General features: G+C 41.5%; 1 protein-coding gene across 2 annotated transcripts in view; it reads left to right on the top strand.

Moving 5' to 3' along the window:
• Nucleotides 1-23,318, top strand: part of STK39 (serine threonine kinase 39) — a 317,449-nt gene that overhangs the window by 286,629 nt on the left and 7,502 nt on the right. For both annotated transcript variants that reach the window (XM_010858933.1, XM_010858932.1), the window contains exon 17: nt 16,159-16,223. In XM_010858933.1, the coding sequence (XP_010857235.1) occupies nt 16,159-16,223 (65 nt within the window). The remainder of the gene's footprint in view (nt 1-16,158; nt 16,224-23,318) is intronic.

Genomic DNA, 23,318 nt, shown 5'->3' on the forward strand with positions numbered 1-23,318 from the left:
GCTGCCTTCAACAGCTTTGGAATAAGTAGCCTTGACTTGTTCTCTGATACTGCACACACAGTTCAGTCTTGTTTTCGTTTTTCACTGCTGCCAAACATTCTTCTGATTTTTGTATTCCTTAGTGCATTACTGGTGATCATCTCTGAGTCAGCATCTCTTTCCTGGCTCCTCTTCTGTGTTTTGATTGCTTGTGCCACACTGCAAGAGGGCCCTCCATGTCCTCCAACAAAAGGGTTCCTTCCCGAAGATAATCAGCAGTTTATTTACGTGGATAGTGAGCTACCTGTGCCTTCTAATAACCTGACCAGTGTTCCTTTCTTGTCTTTTCCTTTGCCAGAAGTGTTTCATTTGTCTCCCTCTGATTTTTGTTCCCCAAATCAACACGCTATCTATTCCTCTTATTTTTTACTTGCTACCTGCCATAAAGTCTAAATCCATTTTGTTGGGCTTAGGTATCTAAGGCAGGTTGATCTCTGTTTATTAGCGATGGGGGGTGGAAATTGAAATTCAATTCATTTTATTATGTTTCATGTACATGCAAAGAACTTGTGATAACTGACCCCTTTATAAATATATAACATTTCTGAAAGGTTGCTAATCTCGTTCTGAAGTTCCACTATCATTGCAAGGACCAAAGCAAAAATTTCAGTAGTTGTTTCTTGGGTTGCTTTAGGTTGGTGTTTTTAAGCATACGAGTGATTTAATCCCTGTTTAATCCTTAGAGACCCAGCACATCCTCCCTGCAGGCTGTCTTACTTCCCCTACCATTCTTTCAAATAATTTCTGATAACAGCAACAAAAAGTATCTTTTTGATAATTATTTCGACTGATGCTGGCATTAAAGGCAGTGTTCCGAAAGCATATATTTAAGATGATCTCTGCTTTCTCCATCCCAAATGGGGTTGGAATGTCTTAATCTATTGGTGTATGTTCAACCAGATGGTGCTGGCCATGCACATATAACTGGTGAATTCCAGTCAAGAGAGATATTAGTGGGGTATTTGTAAGACTTAGAAAAGCTGTGACTACAGGTTCTGTGATCTGAATGTCTGGCATACTCTGTATTTTCTTTCTTTCCCCAAATACTGCATTTTACTTAATGAGTAAGTTAGAAGTTCAGGCCTGTTGTAACAGAGTCTTAGGCTGCTAAGAATTTTAAATGTAAGGTTGTTTTGAAGCTGTTGAATTTTTATGCTATTTCCTTTTTTAAAGTACCTTCTTATGATTTATAGTAGGCGCTGAACAAATGTCTTGATACCCCAAAGCATGCAAGTTAATACTTATTATTGATAATAGTAATACACTTTGGAGTCCTTGAGGCTATGTTTTACTATTTAGAGAGACATTGTTCCCTCTAAATTAATGTCCTTTATCCACCAAAAGTTCAGTAAGGCTACTGGTTTCAATAAGATGAGCTACCATGTAATAATATCATAACTGGTATGCTATGAAAATGAGTAATAAAGAAATATCAGAATGTCCTTCTGTAGACAATCTCAGATAAAGGATAAACAACTTCCTCCCGGTCTTGAATGATGTACAACAATCCTGCCTGAAGAAGAAAGGCTGGAGTTGATGTCCCTGGATGTTCCTCCTCACATCAGGATGCAATGTCAGCTGCTTTTCCACTGATACCTTTATTCATACAGTGTTTTGGTAAAGTACACAAATGTACAAACAAAAATGATCAATTCTGAAGTTCTTGCACTGGTTTTTTTTTCCCCCACTGTTTTTTTTTTTTTAAATCTGTTTGTAATAATAGCTCTTCTCCATTACCCTAGTGGTAAGAAAACAGTAACAGGAAAGAAAAATGAAGTCCCTCTTAGGGGGGTTTCTTATCTGTTCAATTAGGGCAATTAACATAGCGAGATACAGTGATTTCTCAATTAATGAATCATTGGGAGGAAAAAGCTCCTCTGTGTAAGGTTAGTTGCATTAAAACCCACATGCCATGCACCCAGGCATCTTAGAATGTATGAGGCAGAGCTGCCAGCATGAGAGTCCCAAGCTGGGTATTTTAAAGCTCACTTTAATTTATCTTAACCCAGACAATATTTTTTATTTATTAACTCCTTTCACAGTCTATGTGAGGACATCACTTTACATGAGCAGTAAATATGAATACTGGCTGTACATGTATAAAGCTTTTCATTTAAAAATGTATTAATAAGTTGTCAGAGCTTCCCAGGTGGCTCAGCAGTAAAGAATCCACCTGCCAATGCAGGAGAGGCGGGTTGGATCCCTGGGTCAGAAAGATCCCCTGGAGAAGGAAATGATAACTTGCTCCAGTATTCTTGCCTGGGAAATCCCACGGACAGAGGAGCCTGACGAGTTACAGTCCATGGGATCACAAAGAGCCGGACACAATTGAGTGACTAACACGCACACAATAAGTTGACATATATAATGATATTTTTAGTTCTAGTCAGCATGTCACTTGACTGTTAAGATATTTTTACTTTTACAAAGCCAAACCCAAATTTTATTTCTCCAAGCTTTCACAAATAATAACATCCCTCAATATGTATACTTAACATCATCATTACCTGCTGTCATGTTTAAAGCCCTGTTCCTGCAGCAGAAAGTCCGCACTCCCTGGTGGAAGCCTGGCATCAGCTGGCTCCTCACCTGTGTCTCCCCTCATCCCTGTTTTGCCGAAAGTTTTCACATTTGTCTGAGGTTCAAAGGATTTGTTAACAAAATAAGCCACTCATTATATATAAATAAATAATACCAATATTTATGAGAGAATTATCTAGCTTACTTTTAATATACTCAAAAGAGAAATAGACACAGCAGAGGATACATCACCAAATTAGGTTTTGACCACCATCCAGATTCAAACAGTGCGGGGAGGTCCCGTGTCACAGCACATCTGGAGTCCCAATTGGCAACAGGTCCCAGGCAGCGCATCCGCTCCGTGGGTGAGACTTCAAAGATGGCAGTTTAGTCCCGGGTTATAATCCCAGGTTGAAAACTGTCGTCATCATAAATCTGTGAGCAAATTGCGGCTCTGGTTTCATGTTAATGCTGTTTGTTTTGTCATGTAAAACTTGGAATATTGTTAAACCTGGAGCTTGGTTGGCCAGATCCCCTCTAGGGGCTCAACAGTCTCAAGATCCCTCATATCTTACCTGTGGTGCTGGAAGTCTTCCTGCTGGAAGTCAGCAGGCTGAAGCTCACAGTCAGGGCAGTGTCCAAGCAGGTTAGCAGCAAGGTCAGAGGCCTGCTCTGCTTTGTCTCTGAAGCCTGCTCTGCTGTGCTTAGTCACTTAGTCGTGCCGACTCTTTGCAACCCCATGGCTGTAACCCGCCAGTCTCCCTGTCCATGGGGATTCTTCAGGCAAGAATACTGGAGTGGGTTGCCATGCCCTCCTCCAGGGGATCCTCCCAACCCTGGGATGGAACCCAGGGCTCCTGCATTGCAGCGGGTTCTCTCTCCGGGCAGTGCCTCTGTGCCGTCCTCGCTCCATATTCCTACCTCACCAGCAGCGCTCATGTGCTTATTCCTCTATGAATCCACCCCACAGTAAGCAAGGCAAGGTTTGCAATACTTGCATTTGCATATCCCCTGAATCTAGCAGGAACACCAACTTAGGGTACACACTCTTGTAAGATTAGTTTAATAATTAGTTTAATAGCTGGATGCTTACAGTATACATACGAGAATGCACACCTGCTTTTAAGAAGTAATGGGTTTTAACAAGCAATAGCTTGAATGCTCTTGAACCCAACTTCTAACACGCTGTGCTTTCTCTCCCCAGCCTTTGCCCTATAACTCAGAGGAGCTGAGCTCTCAGTGATCTCATCAGCTCTTAATATGTCCTCATGATGAAATAGATGGCTGAAGGATCTTTGAGTTAGTACTTCTGCCCACCCCTCCCTGCCTTGAGACTCTGGAGGGTTGGAAACAGCAGAAATTAAAGAGTCCAGAAGGCTCTGAGTTTTCAAGTTGGGATGGGAGCAGGCACAGGAAGGCAGGAGAACACAGTCTGCGTCCTACAGTATACTTGAGGGAGAGGAGTCATAGGGCATTATTTTGACCATCTCGTATAATTAAAAGATGGGCCAAGTGTGAGTTCATACCCAACCTCCAGCCTCTGAAAGACCACAGGAGGCAGGAGTGAGGATGTCTCAAATTAAATGTGCTTTAATCAGAAGGTATACACCTGAATGCCTGAACTCCTTATAAGTTTAGTCAAATTTTAGGGACAGAGAGACTTCACCCCTTCCTTCCACAATAAAGGAGAATAAATCCATCTGCACTAGTTTCTAATGGCCCAGCCTTTCCTTCTGTGAAACAGATCGTATCCTAAGGAGAGATTAAGTCTCAAATTTAATTGCAGATGCCTAGAAGAGTTAACATGTTATCTTTGAAAATAATATACCACTAGTTTCTTTTCATTCATTCCATCTTGAGTTATGTATGCCTCCTTTGAGGCAGACCCTGTGCTGGGTATTGGGTGTACAGCAGTAAGCTAAACAGACAAGGAGCCTAAGCGCCTCCTTGGCCTTTGCCGCTTGGGGAGAGGGAAGGTTGTCAGGGAGGTAGGTGACTTCTGCAGGGTGAGATGGTCCTGTTCAGTGGAGGGTGGAGTTCTCATACAACAAGCTTTTGTAACTTCACCCTAATCAGCTCTGCTTATCTTCTTCACCTTTGAGGTGAGGTGATGTCAGCTTCTGATAACAGTGCTTTCTAATCTTGGCAGCCAAGTACTTGCTGATCTTTTCTTTGTTAACTTGTCCAGTGTCTGCTGGGGGCCAGGCCTAGTGCTGGATACTAACAGGAGATCTCAAGGTGACTGGTGGCGTCTGCTTTCAAGGAGCCTCAGCCTGGTCCCTTGTAAGTAGGGTGACCATGTCCTTTGTTTTTTAGGCCATGAACTAACCTAGAGTGAAGACTCGGGCAGCCCTTGTTTTGATTTCTTATTATTAAAGAAGATAACAATTCAGCCTTGCTCCGTACCACTCACTGGCTACTAAACCCTTACTTTAAAGGCTTTGGAATATAGCACGAGAAAGAAAAAAGAGACTTCAAGTGGTAAAGATAAAAGAAGTATCCTTCTCTGGGGCAGTGCCAGGAGATGTAAACAGAAGCCCAGCTCTCTCCTCCACTGTGTGGGTGGGCCCCCAGTGTGAGAACTGCTTGTGTCTGGCAGGCTGCCACCACGTGCCAGGCTCAGGCCTTCCGATTTCTCCTCTCTGTGCTCAGGCCAGGTGATTTGGCCTCAGTTGGCTGCATTGGCCTGTAATTTAAGTAGTATTCCTCATATCAGGGTGTTTACTGTCTCATTAATCTTAACTTTTCCAAAGTTTTTCCCAGCCCAGAAGCCACTGGGTTAATCATTAAGCCTGTGTACATTTTATTAATACATGGCTATTGCAGAACTTCTTTATAAAACAGAGTAAGGTAAAGCGAGAGTGACAATAAGAAAAAATAAAAATCCATCCTGTGAAGTTCATTGTGTGATTTCCCTTTGGCATCTTTCCTCTGACTGATCAGAATTTTCCTAAAATTTATAAGATTTTACAAGATTGTAGAGATGGCTTAAAGACTTATACAGACTTAGGTTGTACAGACTTATTTGTGTGAGTGTTTTTGTCTTTAATCAAGGGATTATAGGCACCAAGAGGGAGACAGATCGTTTTTAGTCTTATACATACAGTACACTGGAGAGCAGTCAGCTTTTTGTCTTGGTTTGTGCTTAGTTAATGCAGGTGTAAGTCTTCCCTCAACAGTGGTTGTGAGATTGTCCTCAAATTCCCAGAGTATTTTCTTGGCTTCATGCTTTTGATACAGGTAGTCCTGTTAATATTTCCAGAATGTGCCTCTGGGTGTAAGACTCTTCTCTTGGAATCTAGATATCTAGCATAATTAAATAAAACCTTTTTGCTGTAGACATGGAAAAGCTTTTCTTAGTGCCTCCAGAAATCAAAGTTGGATGAATTTCCTATGTCTTATCTCTTCTCCCTTCTGTGATATCATTTCCTTCTTTTCTTTAATTCAACTCAGACTTGAGACTTACACGTTCACAAACCCCTAAGGGAAGAGAACTGAGGTATCTGAACAGTACAAGAAGCTCTGGGAGATTTTCCCAGGATGTAGGCAGATGCTGCCGGAGTTCTGTCTGATACCTGTATAAATGTGTTATTCATCGGCTACATGATCTAGAAGATCTAATACACACTCTCAGAACATTTTTCTTCTTAGATGAAGAAATGCCTAGGGTTCCTCATAAAAAACTTTTGGTTCTTTGTAGAAAAAAAGCCTTCAACTTAACTCAGAAAAGCCACACTTGTTTTTGTGGAACCTCTTAATACTTTGTCAGAAAGTGGCTATAAAAAGACTACCAAATATGAACATGGAAGGATGTCCTATTAAGGGAATGCAATTTAAAACTATGGTGGAACTTCACTACGCATTAATTAGAATGGCTAAAATTAAAATGACTGATTGTACTAAGTGCTGGAAAGTGTGTAAGAAACTGGATCTCTTTTGTACACTGCTGGTGGCATTATAAAAATGGCACAATCACCCTCAGAAGCATTTTGGTAATTTCTTTAAAAGTTAAATATATATCTACCATCTGATCTGAGCTTCCCTTGTGGCTCAGCTGCTGAAGAATCTGCCTGCAGTGTGGGAGACCTGGGTTTGATCCCTTGGCTGGGAAGATCCCCTGGAGAAGGGAAAGGCTGCCCACTCCAGTATTCTGGCTTGGAGAATTCCAGGGACTGTGTAGTCCATGTGGTCGCAAAGAGTTGGACATGACTGAACGACTTTGACTTTCACTTTCACCATATGATCTAGCCATTCTACTCCTAGGTATCTACCCAAGTGAAAGGGAGACATATGTCTATACAAAGACGTGTGTATGAGTGTTGATGACAGCTTTATTTTTAATAGCAAACCCTGGAAACAGTCCTAATGTCCATCAAGAGGTGAACACAAAAACAAACTGTCATATACTCGTACAATGGAACACTTCTTAGCAAAAAAAGAATTTTTGATACACCTGCAACATGGATAGATTTCAAAAGGATTATGATGTGTGAGAAAAGCCAGACAAAATGAGTACAGACTTTATGACTCCACTTGAATGAAATTTCAGAAAATGCAAGCTAATTTACAGTGACAGAAAATGGAATAGTGGTTTCCTGGAGAGAATAAAAGGGAGGGGTAATGGGGTTGATTATAAAGGGTCTGAGGAAATTTGGGGATGTGAGGAATATGTTGATTATCCTGCTTGTGTTGATGGTTTTATTAGCTTATAACGCCTGTCAAAATCCACCACATTGTACTCTGTAAATATGTGCAGTTTATTGTATGCCACCTGTACTTCAGTAAGACTGTTACAGAAAGAGACAAAGGCCCACCCCCGAGTCGCTTGCATTAGTGTCAGAGAAGATGGTAATAAATATTTGGAACAAGGATTATTAAGGTTATTAAGGACATGACCCCATAAGAATCTGGTAAAAGCTACACGCCCTTTCCCCAGTAATGTGAGGACAAAATTTTGCCTACAATTTAGAGGGTTCCAATATTAAAAATCCCAGGCTAATAGAATTCCAATTTTTTTTTTTTTTAAAGAACTAATGTCCTTTCAACAACTGTGTCTCCTAAGCAGTAATCCTCTTTTCTTTTCCAAAACAAATAGATAAATTCTTATCTTTATCCCAGATGAACCTTGGGTATTCTTGGCAAGCACGACTTTAAAGTTTAGCCATTCTTCACAGTGAACTATAAACAGAATGGTACAGCACCTCTACCAGCTAAATGAGGCTGCAGTTTCATTGATTATACCATTTCATTGCTTTCAAAATGAACAATAATAACATAATGATTATTGGACACTTTGATTGCCACGCTGTGGTCCAGTTCATAAAACTATACCTTAAGCACAGTAAAGGAAGTTCAGGATAAAAATATCAGGTTTATTATTATATTTTAGAGGACACATTCAATACCAGCCACTTTAGCTATTCCATACTGTTTCAGACTTTCCCATTATACCAGGATAATAGTAATTAACTGGAATTTGCCCAAACCTTAATGAGACTGGCAAGTGGATTTCTGTGTCTATTATTTCCCCATAATCCCTTCCTGCTACATGTAAATAATAGTAATACTCAACTCTGTTTAAAATTGTGATGTCAAAGGTTGCTTGCTTATAGTACCTGTAACATTCCTAAAATTTCTTCTAAACTACTGCTTTTTCCCATCATCCAGGATCCCAATTTTGAGAAAATGCAAAGAAAAATGTCATATGATACACTGATTTCCCCCCTTTTTCCTGAACATTTCATTTATCATTTGTACTGTCCTAAAATTTCAATAATGAGAACACCTTCTGAGATGATTGTACAATGTCTATCCATGGATAGAGTCCTAAGTTTTCCCAGGGAGAAGACTCAGAGCATACGTTTGCATGCAGGTGGTTTTTTGAGGAGTACTTTCATGGTTGACATCTGTGAGGGACTAAAGGAAGTAGAACTTTGCAGATGGAAGAATTAAAACTAGGATTCAACCACAGCCAAAGCCTTTGCTAATCCCATAGGAGCTTTGGATCAGAGCTGACCCTTGGAATGGTCCTGCCTTGAGGCACTGGGGCCTTTCTGCCCTCATGACCAGTCCATGGACGCAGGCTGCCTTTGGGGAGAGACAGCACACTTTGGTGAAGGGAATCTCCAAAGAGGGATGAAGCTGAGACTCATTAGCCACGAGAAACCCCTGCAGATTGCAGGACAGTTGCCTCGTTCCTGAAGAGAAGGCCTGGGCAGCACCTATGGCGCTCACTGCTGTGGTCCTGCGTGGACCCATCTGGGGACTGTTCCTCCAGGAGCAGGCGCTCTCATTTCCCAGGGAGCTGGACCAGGGAAGGTCAGTGGTGTGACCTTTGGTCCCTACTGTGGCAGCTGGCCTTGAGGTCACGCCGATACTCACCATGTCCATCCTCTACTACCCACTGAGGGTTCTCTTTGTCTGGGGACCACCTATGCTAGTCTGGCTGGTTTACCTGGAGAGTGAGCTAGGCTCTCCTCTGAAAAAAAGGAGTGAAATTCAGTCAATCTTGGTGGTTCCTTGTGGATTAAATAGAAGGAGATAGAGATGAGAAGAGATAAATCACTGCAAATCTATATTAAAGGCAAAACTGTCGGAAATTGCAGACAGATTTGCAGACAGATGAGAGGTAACAGATGAGAGAAATAGGTCAAGATAAATCCTGGGTTCCAGTTCAAGATGTTGACACAGGAGGATGCTGAAATCAGCCATGGACACACTGAATCTGTAGCTATGTGTGGGATAATTTCCTTTGAAAGAAACCCCCAAGTTAGCTGGGCAGCTCCTTCATATCGGGCAAATGAGAAAAAGCCCACATTGAAATGAGTGTAAGGGGCTGAGACACAATTGTGCCCTAAGCATGCCCCCCATGGCATGATGTCCCACATTGGGAGGGAACTCACTCCAAGCTTCTCCCTGAGGAGGGTTTGAACCCCACCTCTAGCTCCCCAGCTTTTAAGACCTGCACCTGAGAGATGAGCCCCCAACCCACCTAGCTTTGAAAGCCAAAGGGGCTCGTATCCCCAGAATACACAAGGCTACGGTGGGCTGAGCAACAGCTGTCAGTGGGCTTCTGGGGACTCCCTGTGGCTACACCCTGGGCCCGGCATGTGGTGATGGATGATTAGACCTGATATGGGGCTCACACATAATATATACATACATAAAAAATATATTGTACACCTGAAACTAATACAGTATTATGTGTCAATTACATCTCACTTTTAAAAGAAACATGGCCAGTCTTTATCATTTTTTTACTCAAGTATAGTTGATTTACAATGTTTTGTTAATTTCTGCTGTGCAGCCAAGTGATTCAGTTATACATATATATACACTCTTATATTCGTTTCCGTTATGGTTTATTCATAGGATAGTGAACATAGTTCCCTGTGCTGTACAGTAGGGCCTTGTGGTTTATCCACTGTCTGTGTAATAGTTGGCATCTGCTAACCCCAGCTCCCAGTCCATCCCTCTCCCACTGTCCCCGCCACCCCTTGGGGGTCACAGGTCCGTTCTGTGTCTGTGCGTCTGTTTCTGCTTGTGGACAGGTTCATTTGTGCCATATTTCAGATTTCCACACAAGTGACATTACATGGTATTTGTCTTGCTCTCTAACTTACTTATCCATGTTGCTGCAGATGGCATTATTTCGTTCCTTTTATGGCTGAGTGGTTTTCCATGATGGAAAACTACTCAGTAGATAGCCATGTCTATCCACTGCATCTTCTTTATCCATTCCTCTGTTGATGGGCATTCAGGTTGCTCCCGCATCTTGGCTGTCGTGACTAGTGCTGCAGTGAACACAGGTGGGTGTCTTTATGAATGGTGGCTTTTTCTGTGTATATATGCTCAGGACTGGGATAGCTGAGTCATACAGTAGTTACAGTTTTACTTTTTTGAGGCACCTCCATACTGTTTTCCATAGTGGCTGCATCAACTTATATTCCCACCAACAGTGTAGGAGAGTTACCTTTTCTCCATACCCTCCCCAGGATTTGTTATTTTGTAGACTTTTTAATCATGGCCATTCTGACTGGTGTGAGGTGGTCTTTCATTGTAGTTTTGATTTGTATTTCTTTAATAATTAGCAATGCTGAGCATCTTTCCATGTGCCTGTTGATGGCCAGTCTTTAAAGTCATGGTTGCCTAGGATACTCAGTATTCATTTGGGATGAGCCAAGAGTTAATTGATTTGCTTTGGGAAAATAAACTAGGTTGCTGCTTAGGAGACACATTTGTAGAACTCCTAAGATATGAATAATTCTTCTGTAAGAGGGTATTAACCCAAGATGTTTAGAACCTTAGAACCCTCTATTTTGACACTAGTGTCAGGCACTAGGAACGTAGCAATGAACAGACAAAGTTCCTCCAGTCACTGGAGTTTCTGTTTTTGTGCCTTGTTGGCGGTGAGGTGGTGAGTGAAAAGCTGTATCCAGAAGTTCATAAATATATAGCAGGTCTGGTGATGATAAATACTATGAAAAAAATTCTAGGTAAAGAAGTAGAGAGTGGGCTGTGTAGGGGTATTGATAGGGTAGCCAGAGACATGTGAGCAGCAACTTGGAAGGGGGAGTTGTGGAGAAGCAGGGAATGGCGTGTACAGAGGGTCTTGAGGGGAAGCTGGCTCTGAGCACCTGAGAAGCAGCCCTGAGGCTGCTGTGGTTGGAGCAGGGGCAGCTGGAAATGGAATGATGTGGGATGAGGTCAGACGTGGACTGGGAGGCTTGCTCCTTGCAGAGACTGCTTTTTTACTCTGAGCTGCAAAGCTGGCAGGGGACTTTGAATAGAAAAGTCACATGCTTTAATTATATGTTAGAGGGCTCATCTGATTGCTGGGTGGAGGTCAGACCTGAGCGAGTGGGATGGGAGCAGGGAGACAACAGGTTATTGTACAAATCTAGAGAAGATGGTGGAGGTTATACTTGTGTTCTAGCAAGTCGTGTTTCTCACGACTTGTGAGGTCGTGAGAAACCATCAGTTTCTGTGTAGGTGGATATGTGTCTCATATACATATGAAACATATGAGACATATATATATATATGACATATATGGCTTTTCCAGTAGTCATGTACGGATGTGAGAGTTGGACCATAAAGAAGGCTGAGCGCTGAGGAATTGAAGCTTTCTAATTATGGTGCTGAAGAAGACTCTTGAGAGTCCCTTGGACAGCAAGGAAATCAAACCAGTCAGTCCTAAAGGAAATCAGCCCTGAATACTCATTGGAAGCACTGATGCTCAAGCTGAAGTTCCAATGCTTTGACTACCTGATGTGAAGAGCTGATTCACTGGAAAAGACCCTGATTCTAGGAAAGACTGAAGGCAAGAGGAGAAGAGGGCGACAGAGGATGAGATGGTTGGATGGCATTGCTGACTCGATGGACGTGAGTTTGAGCAAACTCTGGGAGATAGTGAAGGACAGGGAAGGCTGGCATGCTGCAGTTCATGGGGTTGCAAAGAGTTGGACACAACTTACTGACTGAACAACAGGAATGAATGCATGTATGTCCAAGTTAAACCTTTTGCGTAGAAGGCTAAGATTTTATCTGAGTTATCAGTATATAGTGGGGAAATCACTATTAAAAAAAAAACACAATTTCAGTACTTGGTGGTAGAGATGTAGAGGAGAGTGAGGGTTACAGAACTTTTCCTGGGAAAATTTCAGGGTAGGAAATGGGAAAAACAAAAAACAAAAAACTAGGGAGGTAGGTGAAGCTGGACCGTGGAGGGTCTGATGGACCACATTAAAAACTTGAGCTTTATCCCAAAGTTGATGGAAACAGTTCAAAAGTATTACCTAAGGAGGCAACATGTTCCAATTTATGACTTAAATTCTCCAGGTAACTCTGGTGTGAGAAACGGGACTCTTGAGAAGTTTAGACTGAAGGCAAGGAAACCAGTTACGATTTGCATGTGTCCCGGGTAGAGGCAATAAGCTAATGTTTATTACGCACTTGCTACACATCCTGCACCATTCTAAGCACTTTGTTACTAACTTAATCCTAAGAACAACCCTATTAGTAGGCACCGTTACCATCCACCTCTTACAGACGCGTAACTTCTAGCACAAAGAGGCTAAGGAAACTTGCCCAAGTTCATGGGGCCACACAGCTCTAAGGAGGGGGATTTGAACGCAGACACCCTGGCTGGAGAATTCAGGCTGTTGCAGACTGTGCTGCACTGCATCTCCTGAAGATAGGAGCCCAGACATTTAGAGAAAATTATAGGGCAGATCTCTTCCTTTGTCCCGAACTGAGTTGTTAATTAGCCACAACTTTGCATTAGTGTTACAGCAGTATCTCAGAAACCCAGCCTCCCAGCCTCTCCTCTTCGCCTTATTTAGGGCTTCAGTTCTCTTTCGGCATCCATGTCTCTGTCTTTGTAATCTCATGCCACCTTTCTGTACCCATGCAACCTACAGGGTGTGTCTTTGAGTAAAACGTATTATGATGTTATTATCATCTTGTCAGGTAACCCAAGTCTGTGCCCTTGTCTTAGAATTTCTTGCTAGGGGAATACATCAGCTTTGGGGTTCATTTGGTGTGCTTTTCCCCAAAGCTTTTGTTTGAGGATAGCTCCAATTAAGTCACCTCCATTAGAACATCACTACTATATGAGATTAAGGTGAAACACACTAGCATGGGGGGAGAAAAGTTCACGTTTTGAATAATCACTCAGAATACAAACACAAACTGTAAATACTCGTTATCTAACTGTGATTTTGCTGTCAAAGTGTGCAGAATTTGAGTAGTACAAGGAAATTATGGAGAAGCTAGTGTCTGGGAAATGCCTGACTTAGTTTGGCAGAGAGATATCAACTCCATTATCCCCTGGGACAGTCCTATTTCCTTCTCTGTTAGATTCACGGGAGTATTGAACATTAGCATCCTTCTCCCATGTGGTTAATGTTATTATTACAGCTTTATAAAGGACAATACTTAGGCCAGATGTTATCCAAGAGAGCAGACAGAAACTTCTAGCCCCGATAGAGATTCAACCCTGAAGTGTGATGCAGGGACACAAGAATAGGAAACAAACAAAAAAAATAGACTGTTCACAAAAAGGTGTCACGTACCCCAGTGTAGGCAAGAAGGCCTCAGTGAGTATCACCTGTGTCTTGTGTGGTCAAGACACAGAGAAAGCACCAAGACCAAAGACAGTGGGCTGGGGAGGAGGGAACGGACAAGTTCAAGGAGTAACAGAGTCTGCCTAAGAAACTAGGCGCGTGAGTCTTGGGAAAGCTGAGAGGGGTCCGAAATGAGTTGACAGTCACTGAGTTCAGGAACCTCCCCGCCGCCCCGCCTTTTTTTGTTTTTGGAAACTAGAGTATCTTAAAACATGAAGTTTCAGCACATACTTGAGGAAGTCTAAAGTAACACCCAGCCCTTCCTTCTCAGCTCACGTTCCAGGTAAGGAGCATTTTTTTATTTTAGAACTCCAGGTGCAGTCAGGAGAAGGGAGAAAACAGTGACACCCATCTTTTTAATGAGCATTGCTACTAGAAGAGAAATTAGCATCACCCTGAATTTTATGTGATGTCAGTTAAATGAAGTTATTTTGTAGCACTTTACAACAAATTAGAATCAACTAAATTGAAAATAAGCCTAGCAGCTGGGATAAGTAATCAGGTAAGTGGCCAGTTTTGCTATTTTTGCTTTGAGCAGAAGACAGAATTTGAATTTCTAATGTTCTTCGAGGTGCAGAGTTCACAACTGGGGATGTGGTTTCTGGGACGATTGTTTAAGATGCCAGCAGCTCAGTGTTGCCCTCCAGGCTATAGCCTGCTTCTAGCCACGTTCCTTGGAAACTGGCCCTAGCGCAGATGTGTGTCCACCAGAGAGAGGGCTGTGAATTAGTGTAGGACACAGCTCTGCTTTTGGCGGAACGTTAGAGAGCAGACTGGAAATAGATGACCCAGAACAAGGCAGTAAATCATCTACATTAATGGAGAGACTCTAATGAAAGGACTGAAATTCATGTGGAGACTTTATGGCCACTCATGAAATCAGCTCAGATCCAAAGAACTATTAGAACACTTTTATGCTTTAAGAAGAGGGTGACTCTGTTCAGTTGCTGCAATCTGTATATAGTCAGAACGCCCTGACATCATCAGTACTGGCTTTAGTGGGCAGAATTTTACAGCAGAGCTTTGCACTCCATGAGCTGGTATTTTTTGTTGATTAGCAGATGATTTTTGTATCTGAGATAAGTTTGGGAAACTGTAGAGGAAGCCAAAAGAAGATGGAGGTTGGTGTCTCAGGATCTCTATGTGATATATGTGTACATTTGCTTGTGTGGGCAAAAACATGGGAGAGAAAAAGATGAATGGGGGCGAGGGGTGTTAGCACAAATGAAACTTTGTCAGTTACTTGGGAGTATTAAGAGGTCAAGATGAAGATAAAACGGTGTTTGCAACGGTTTATGAAGAGAAACAGGCCATAGTGAAGATTTAATTTTCTTTTTTTTCCTCTGCAGCAGATGGATTAAATGAAACTATTCAGTCAAAAATCCATGTATCTAGGTTGTTTTCAGCCTACCTTAGAGAAAAATAAAATTTGCACAGATTTTTTTTCTACTTAGAAACTTTATACTTGAAACATTTTTCTCAAAATATTTGTATGTTTACTATTTTTCTCTTAAATTTTTTCTTCAAGTATTCAGATAACTTTTTAGATGGCTGATTATTGAAGCAGCAGGGGATTTTCCTCTTGGAAAATAAAAATGATGGACAGGACTTTCTTAATTTCTTCAATACCAACTTCTCTTTCTTTGACCAACAGCACGTACTTGACATTCAGCTTTATACTTTGGGTTTGGAGGTAGAAGGAGCAAGGTGTTAAATTTTTATCAGCATCATCTCATGAGAATCCTGTTCATAAACAGGACCCTCTGCAGGGAAGGCTGACTTCTCTATGAAGCATCATGACACCACAGAGAGCAGGACAGATCTCTGATGAATCTGGCTATTACTAAAAACGTATCTGCCCTACTGAGCTCCAAATGGACAACCTTAGTGCTTGGCCCTGTGCACCCAGCTCAGGTGTTGCTCAGGGTGGTATCACTGCTTTGACAGATCGCCATGCTCTGAAAGCACTAAGACACATGCCTGAGTTGTGGAGGGTATCCACTGTATTTTATTACTTTGAGAAAAATGGGTGCAGAGAACTGAGTGAATTTATAGGGACAGGAGTTCAAAATGCTGACCTATTATTTCCAGAGAAAGCAGTTTCCTCTTTGTTTTGAACTGCCCTGTCCTGGCTAATACATCTCTTATTAATGAGTGTTGAGAAAGTCCAGGTAGTGGAAACACTGGGGGCTACTATCATTTTCTACTTTCCACTAGTAAGTAATTTCTCTTTTATTGTAGAAAATGTGGGACCAGTGTATACTGATTAATTGATGCACTGAAGATGCAGGTTGTGGTAGAAAATGTCTTTATGAGAGTAATTTGGTCATTTATATGGACTTTGTAATGTCTGTGAAAGAAATTATTTTGCAGGTTATTGCATCATTAGTCAAATTTTCTGAAGCACTGATGTGAAAATCCAGTGTTATTGGAAATAATCTGGACACTTTTTCTCTGTGTTTATATTTTACAGTGGCTGCTAATTTACAGAAGATTGTAGATGATCCCAAAGCTTTAAAAACATTGACATTTAAGTTGGTAAGTGGAAAGTTACGGAATGAAGGTAAAGATTTCGCCATGCTGTGCCAACAAGTAATAGTAATGTCATTTAATAACCTGTTCCATAATTCTGTTGTTGGTTTTGGGGGGTAGGGAAGTGGGAATCCATTTTTGGATTCGTTATTTGGCTGGTCAACATGAGAATTTTTTTTTTAATTAGAATATAATTGATTTAGAAGGGTGTGTTAGTTTCAGGTGTACAGAAAAGTGAATTGGGAAACAGCAAAGTGAATCAGTTATACATATATCTACTTCTTTTTTTCAGATTCTTTTCCTGTATATGTCTGTACAGGGTATTGAGTAGAGTTCCCTGTGCTATACAGTAGGTCCTTCCTAGTTATATATCTTATGTAGTACTCTTGCCTGGAAAATCCCATGGACGGAGGAGCCTGGTAGGCTGCAGGCCATGGGGTCGCTAAGAGTCGGACACGACTGAGCGACTTCACTTTCACTTTTCACTTTCATGCATTGGAGAAGGAAATGGCAACCCACTCCAGTGTTCTTGCCTGGAGAATCCCAGGGACGGGGGAGCCTGGTGGGCTGCCATCTATGGGGTCGCACTGAGTCGGACACGACTGAAGCGACTTAGCAGTAGCAGCAGCAGTGTGTATATGGCAGTTTCAGTCTCCCAATTTATCCGTCACCCTCCCTTTCCCCACTGATAACCATAAGCTTGTTTTCTACATGTATGACTTTATTTGTTTTGTAAATAAGTTCATTTGTACCATTTTTTTAGGTTCCACATATACATGGTATCATATGATATTTGTCTTTCTCTGACTTACTGTAACTCATTATGACAATCTCTATATCCATCCACATTGCTGCAAATGGCATTATTTTGTTCTTTTTTATGACTTGGGAATACGTTCTAATCATGACTGGAAATTTCCTCTTCCATAAGTGTGGTTTGTTCTTTTAGCATCATATCTTTAACCATTTGAGAAGTCTTGAAGTCTGTACCCTTTTGCTTCCAGTTTGTACGGCAACTTGACCAGAAAGACAAATTAATCTGAGTTTGAAGCAACACTTTTAACAAACCTTTTCTGAAGCAAAAGCCAAGTGGTCCTAACTTTTAAAAATGGAGGCCGATTGTTGTAGAAATGGTTTAAGTAATTGGAAGCGATTGTAGAACTGCCCTCTGAAAGCTAATGAACAAAGACATGGCGTTTTAACTCCACATTTCAAATCACAGTAACAGATTCTCATGGAGAGGAAATATTCCAGCAGTTTTTCTGCACTGGTAGATTTTAGGTTTATAAATAGGGTGGCCACAGAGATACAGATATGGAGCATTCTGGGGTCTTTGTGAAACTAAGAGCCTGTGATCCTGGCTAGAAATGGAGAGAAATCCAACTAGTCAAAAGTGATGCTTTTCTGGAAAGTTTTTGCAGACGGTATAGTAAATGACAAATTTTTTAAACTATAAATTAATCTTAGCAAGGGCCAGCCAGAGTGCTAAGCAGTTTAAGATCTAGATGACCAACACTTTGCTGTGCACAACATATTAATGGTCTTTTTTATTTCTTGTGAAAATTTAATGGAAAATGTGCATGGCCAAAAAATGCTAAATGATTCGTTACAGTAAATGTTAGCCTAGTGCTAATTAACTTTCTGGACCTTGCTCCTCATCTAATTTCAGATGGCCAGGCTGGGTGATAAAAGAAAAACACAAGGATTTTCACAGAAAGAATTCAGCTGAAGAAATCAATTTTGTTTTGATAACAAAAGAACATTTTAGTCAGACAAAGAGTGAGAAATTAACAAATTGGAAACTTTATCTTCTAGCTTAGGACTCTTCTTTTCACTTCTGTTATGTTTCTAATTCACCTGCATCTTGTAAACATATTTCATTTATATGAGGATATATGGACGAGAAAAATGGCACCCCGTGTCTGCATTTCGAGTCAGAATTAACGTTTCTTTATTTATTTTTTATTCTGCAAAAAAAGAAGTTACAGCATATAATACCTCCAGGACATTTTCCAAACTTTGAACACGTAAACCTAGGGACAAGAGATTAAAACTTTTATGCTGGTGTATTCCCATTGTCTCTAAATTCACTTACCTATAAAATAAGAGTGGCTACCCCAGCCCTTTCACAGTACTGAAAGTGAAAGTGAAGTCGCACGTTCGTGTCTGACTCTCTGCGACCCCATGAACTGCAGCACGTGAGGCCTTGCTGCCCATCATCAACTTCTGGAGTTTACTCAAACTCATGTCCATTGAGTCCGTGATGCCATCCAACCATCTCATCCTCTGCCGTCCCCTTCTCCTCCTGCCCTCAATCTTTGCCAACATCAGGGTCTTTTCAAATGAGTCAGCTCTTCACATCAGGTGGCCAAAGTATTGGAGTTTCAGCTTCAACATCAGTCCTTCCAATGAACACCCAGGACTGATCTCCTTTAGGATGGACTGGTTGGATCTCCTTGCAGTCCAAGGGACTCTCAAGAGTCTTCTCCAACACCACAGTTCAAAAGCATCAATTCTTGGGCACTCAGCTTTCTTCACAGTCCAACTCTCACATCCATACATGACCACTGGAAAAACCATAGCCTTGACTAGATGGACCTTTGTTGACAAAGTAATGTCTCTGCTTTTTAATATGCTGTCTAGGTTGGTCATAACTTTCCTTCCAAGGATTAAGTGCCTTTTAATTTCATGGCTGCAATCACCATCTGCAGTGATTTTGGAGCCCCCAAAAATAAAGTCAGCCACTGTTTCCACTGTTCCCCATCTATTTGCCATGAATCCTTAATTCCAGAATGCCCACAGATACTTGACTGGCTCTCCACTGTCCTTTTCTGAAACTCAAACAATGTGGCTAAGGAAGTACACCCCAATCAAACCTCCTTTAGATCCTGCTCTGCCTTTCTTTACCCCACCCCCCATTCATTCATTTTTTTCTCTAGTCCTGTTCCTATTTTCCTCCACTGACCCTTTGAATGTACTTTTCCATCTTACTAAAATTTCCTTGTCTCCCAACTTTACCCAGCCTGGTCTCTGACTCACAACACCTAGGCACGTTCCAGTTTTCTGCTTTAATTTCACTTATCCAGCAAGCTCTTTTGGACATCCAATTCTGGTCTTGGTTCTCCTCCAGTATTCTCTCTCTGGAAGGTTATATTATAGTGAAACTTTTAGGTTGGTGTATTTCTCTCCCTCAGTTCTAGTCTTGTTACAGCTCAAGCAGGCAGGATTTCTCGGCTCCTGTCTCATCATAGCAAGGGTTTGAAACAACAGACTGGTTACAGTTCAAGTTCTTTTATTAAATAGGATGAAGATGGCCAGCCCTGAAGGAGTGGCAATGATGCCTCTTGACTTCCCTTTTTATACTCCCTGTCTTCCCTTTTTATACTCCCTGTCTCCTCCTCTTGGTTCATGCCCTGTGCAGAATGCAAATAGGTACACTCGAGGACAATCAGGGAATGGGACATGTCTGGGCACATGCAAAATAGTCATTTTACATATTCATCTAGATGGGTGTGGACTGAGTTTTGATTGACAGTTGCAAGTTGCACAGCAGGCTCTATTACTTATGTCTTTCCCATAATTCAGTCTGTTATAATCAAATGTATGTATGTATAGAATGTTTATGAATCCTTAACAGACTGCTAGCTGCCTAAGGTTACTTGACACAGCTGTGCATGTGTGCATGTGCTGGAGTTGGAGAAGCCCCTGTGGTTAGTTTGTATCCACTGTGTGCCTAGGGCCTACTTGCAGGAGTTAGAAAAATCTCTTGAGGTTCTTTTTGTAGCATATCTGTGAGCTCTCCTGGGCGTTTCTGGGGTAGGGTTTAGAGATCAGCTTGCATCCTTTTTGGCTAGGTCACCTTCATCCCTCATCCCTTAACTTTCTACCTAACAAAATTGTGTAGAATCTTATTTGTGTCTCTAATGTACATCTAGAGGCTCTTCTGTCTTGGATCTCCTGGACATGGAACAACAGACTGGTTCCAAATAGGAAAAGGAGTACATCAAGGCTGTATATTGTCACCCTGCTTATTTAACTTACATGCAGAGTACATCATGAGAAATGCTGGGCTGGAGGAAGCACAAGCTGGAATCAAGATTGCCGGGAGAAATATCAATAACCTCAGATATGCAGATGACACCACCCTTATGGCAGAAAGTGAAGAAGAACTAAAGAGCCTCTTGATGAAAGTGAAAGAGGAGAGTGAAAAAGTTGGCTTAAAGCTCAACATTCAGAAAACTAAGATCATGGCATCTGGTCCCATCACTTCATGGCAAATAGATGGGGAAACAGTGGCTGACTTTATTTTTGGGGGCTCCAAAATCACTGCAGATGGTGATTGCAGCCATGAAATTAAAAGACACTTAATCCTTGGAAGGAAAGTTATGACCAACCTAGACAGCATATTAAAAAGCAGAGACATTACTTTGTCAACAAAGATCCGTCCAGTCAAGGCTTTGGTTTTTCCAGTGGTCATGTATGGATGTGAGAGTTGGACTATAAAGAAAGCTGAGTGCTGAAGAATTGATGCTTTTGAACTGTGGTGTTGGAGAAGACTCTTGAGAGTCCCTCGGACTGCAAGGAGATCCAACCAGTCCATCCTAAAGGAGATCAGTCCTGGGTGTTCATTGGAAGGACTGATGTTGAAGCTGAAACTCCAGTATTTTGGCCACCTCATGCAAAGAGCTGACTCATTTGAAAAGACCCTGATGTTGGGAAAGATTGAAAGCAGGAGGAAAAGGGACGACACAGGATGAGATTTTTAGATGGCATCACTGACTCAATGGACATGAGTTTGGGTAAACTGCAGGAATTGGTGATGAACAGGGAGACCTGGCATGCTGCAGTCCATGGGGTCGCAGAGTCGGACACGACTGAGCGACTGAACTCAACTGATCATAATTAAAATACATCAGAGTAACACAAGCCTCATTTTAAAAACTTGAGCCATCATTCTTTTCTTTACCTTTGTTTTGATTCCTGAAAACTAAGATTGTGACCTCAGCTTCATGCCCTCTTTTGAAGTCTCTGTCAAAATCCGTTGGCCTTGCCTGTAGAAATGACAGGAATCACTGCTGTTTCATGTGCATCCACTGTTTGCAGAACAGAGCATGAAGTATTTTACATCATCTCAGTTAATTTAGTCCTCATGATCCCCCAAGATGGTGATGTCATTGGGTCCATCCCATGTTTGGGGAATCAGAGGCTCTGTGAGGTTAACTTGCCCAAGATCATATGGTGCAAAAGCTGGGAGTTCAACTCTGGTCTAGCATCATGGCCCCATGCTCAACAACTGTTCAGTCTTACAGTCAGGACCTCGCACCCTTATGGTATTATAGTTTTCTGGTTCTTTACGGATTCACCTTTTGGAGGACTGGACACACACTGGTTGAGACCGGATCTCCTTTGTCCCTTAAGCAGAGTAATATCGGCCTGTCTGGTGCAGGAGACCTGCAGGAGAAGCATGCAAGTCTTCCTTCTCCCTTATGGCTTGAGAAGGCGGTAATGTGCGGCATTCCCGGTGAATGAAAAGTGATGGTTTTTCCTCAAAAGATAAAGATGTTAAATAAAGCCAAACTCAGGAATGACCTTCTATTTCTGTCATTTAACTTTCCATCTAGCTCTAGTTAGTTAAAGCCTGAGAAGGTTTTCTTTGTGGTTCTCAGTTGCCAGCCAGTTTGAGACCCACTTGACACAGCTCGTTTGAACTGCTTTTTGGCTTAATCGTCTGTGGGACACTTAACATCCTGGTAAAACCACAGAGATCCAGTCTGGTTATTTAGATCAAAGTGTTTTGGAAGCATTTTTCCTCCTAAGCTGCTACTGCTTATAGTCCTGTCAACTGTTCATCATTTTAATCTCAGTGCTTTCTTTGCTTTCTAAAGGAGAATGTCAGGGACCTGAAAATGATGTAATTATTAATACTGTGGTTCTTCAACTGGCTGCACAGTGGTTTCACTCAAGGGATGGTGAGGACACTTTAGAAAATTACTCATGCGTGGGTCCTATTCCAAATAGCCTAATTGTTCTTCCTGCAGCCTGGGCTTTGGGAACTTTGAAAGCACCCTCTGGTGGTCCCAGTGTTTAGCCAAGGCTGGAAAGCATGTTATATGTGGACAACTCATTCTCCAGTCTCTTTCCTCTTAACTCCCACCGCTATTAAGAAATATTTGGCTCAAGCTTAAAAAAGTGTCTCTTGTATATCTGTGTATATATTTTAACTTAAAAAAAAATGGCCTTGAGGAGCAAGAATATTGTTATTTAAAGAAATACATTCACTTTTTTTCCTCCACCCAGTGAGATCTCTAGCTTCATTTGACAGGAAAGATAATAAGTGAAGTATGATTTTCATTGTTGGCACTGCTGGGAACTGGGAGATCAGAAACCTTTTCACTTTCAACAAAGCAGTTCAGGCATAGAGGGCATTTCAGCTCAAGTAGTACGTGCTTTGGGTTTGACATTATCAGTATGGTTTTATTGTTGTAAGCCTTGAGGCTAGTTTTCATAAATGTTTTTTAAGTCATTTTTTAATTTGCTACCTTGCAGTTGTGTAAAGTAGGTAAGTCTTGCTGCTTTCAATGTAGAATTTTTGAAACTGCGTTAGTGACAATACAAAATATTTAATTTCCCCTTGAAGATAGAACTGGAGAAAGAAATAGCAACCCATTGTTGCCCAGAGAATCCCATGGACAGAGGAGCCTGGCAGGCTACAGTCCATGGGGTCGCAAGAGTAGGATATGACTTAATGACTAAAGAGAGACAGAGAGAGAGAAGATAGAACACAAATTGTAAGTACAGCTGACCCTTGAACAACATAGGTTTGAACTGCATGATCCAATTAGACATGAATTTTTTTCAATAAACAGGTAATAACAATCTGTGGTTAGTTCAACTTGCAGATAGAGGAACCATATTTAAGGAGGGACAAATGTAAGTTATATGTGGGTTTCTGACTGCTTGGAGGGCTGGCACCTCCAACCCCTCCATTGTTCAAGGGTCAACTATACATGTAATTAACACCCAACTGGTACCCACATGAGCAGTATGAACTTAGTTTCTAAAGTTTACTAACGTGCATTGCAGATAGCAATTTTTTATTGA

This window comes from Bison bison, unplaced genomic scaffold, assembly GCF_000754665.1.
Source record: "Bison bison bison isolate TAMUID 2011002044 unplaced genomic scaffold, Bison_UMD1.0 scf7180017864452, whole genome shotgun sequence".
NCBI classification, from domain to species: Eukaryota; Metazoa; Chordata; class Mammalia; order Artiodactyla; family Bovidae; genus Bison; species Bison bison.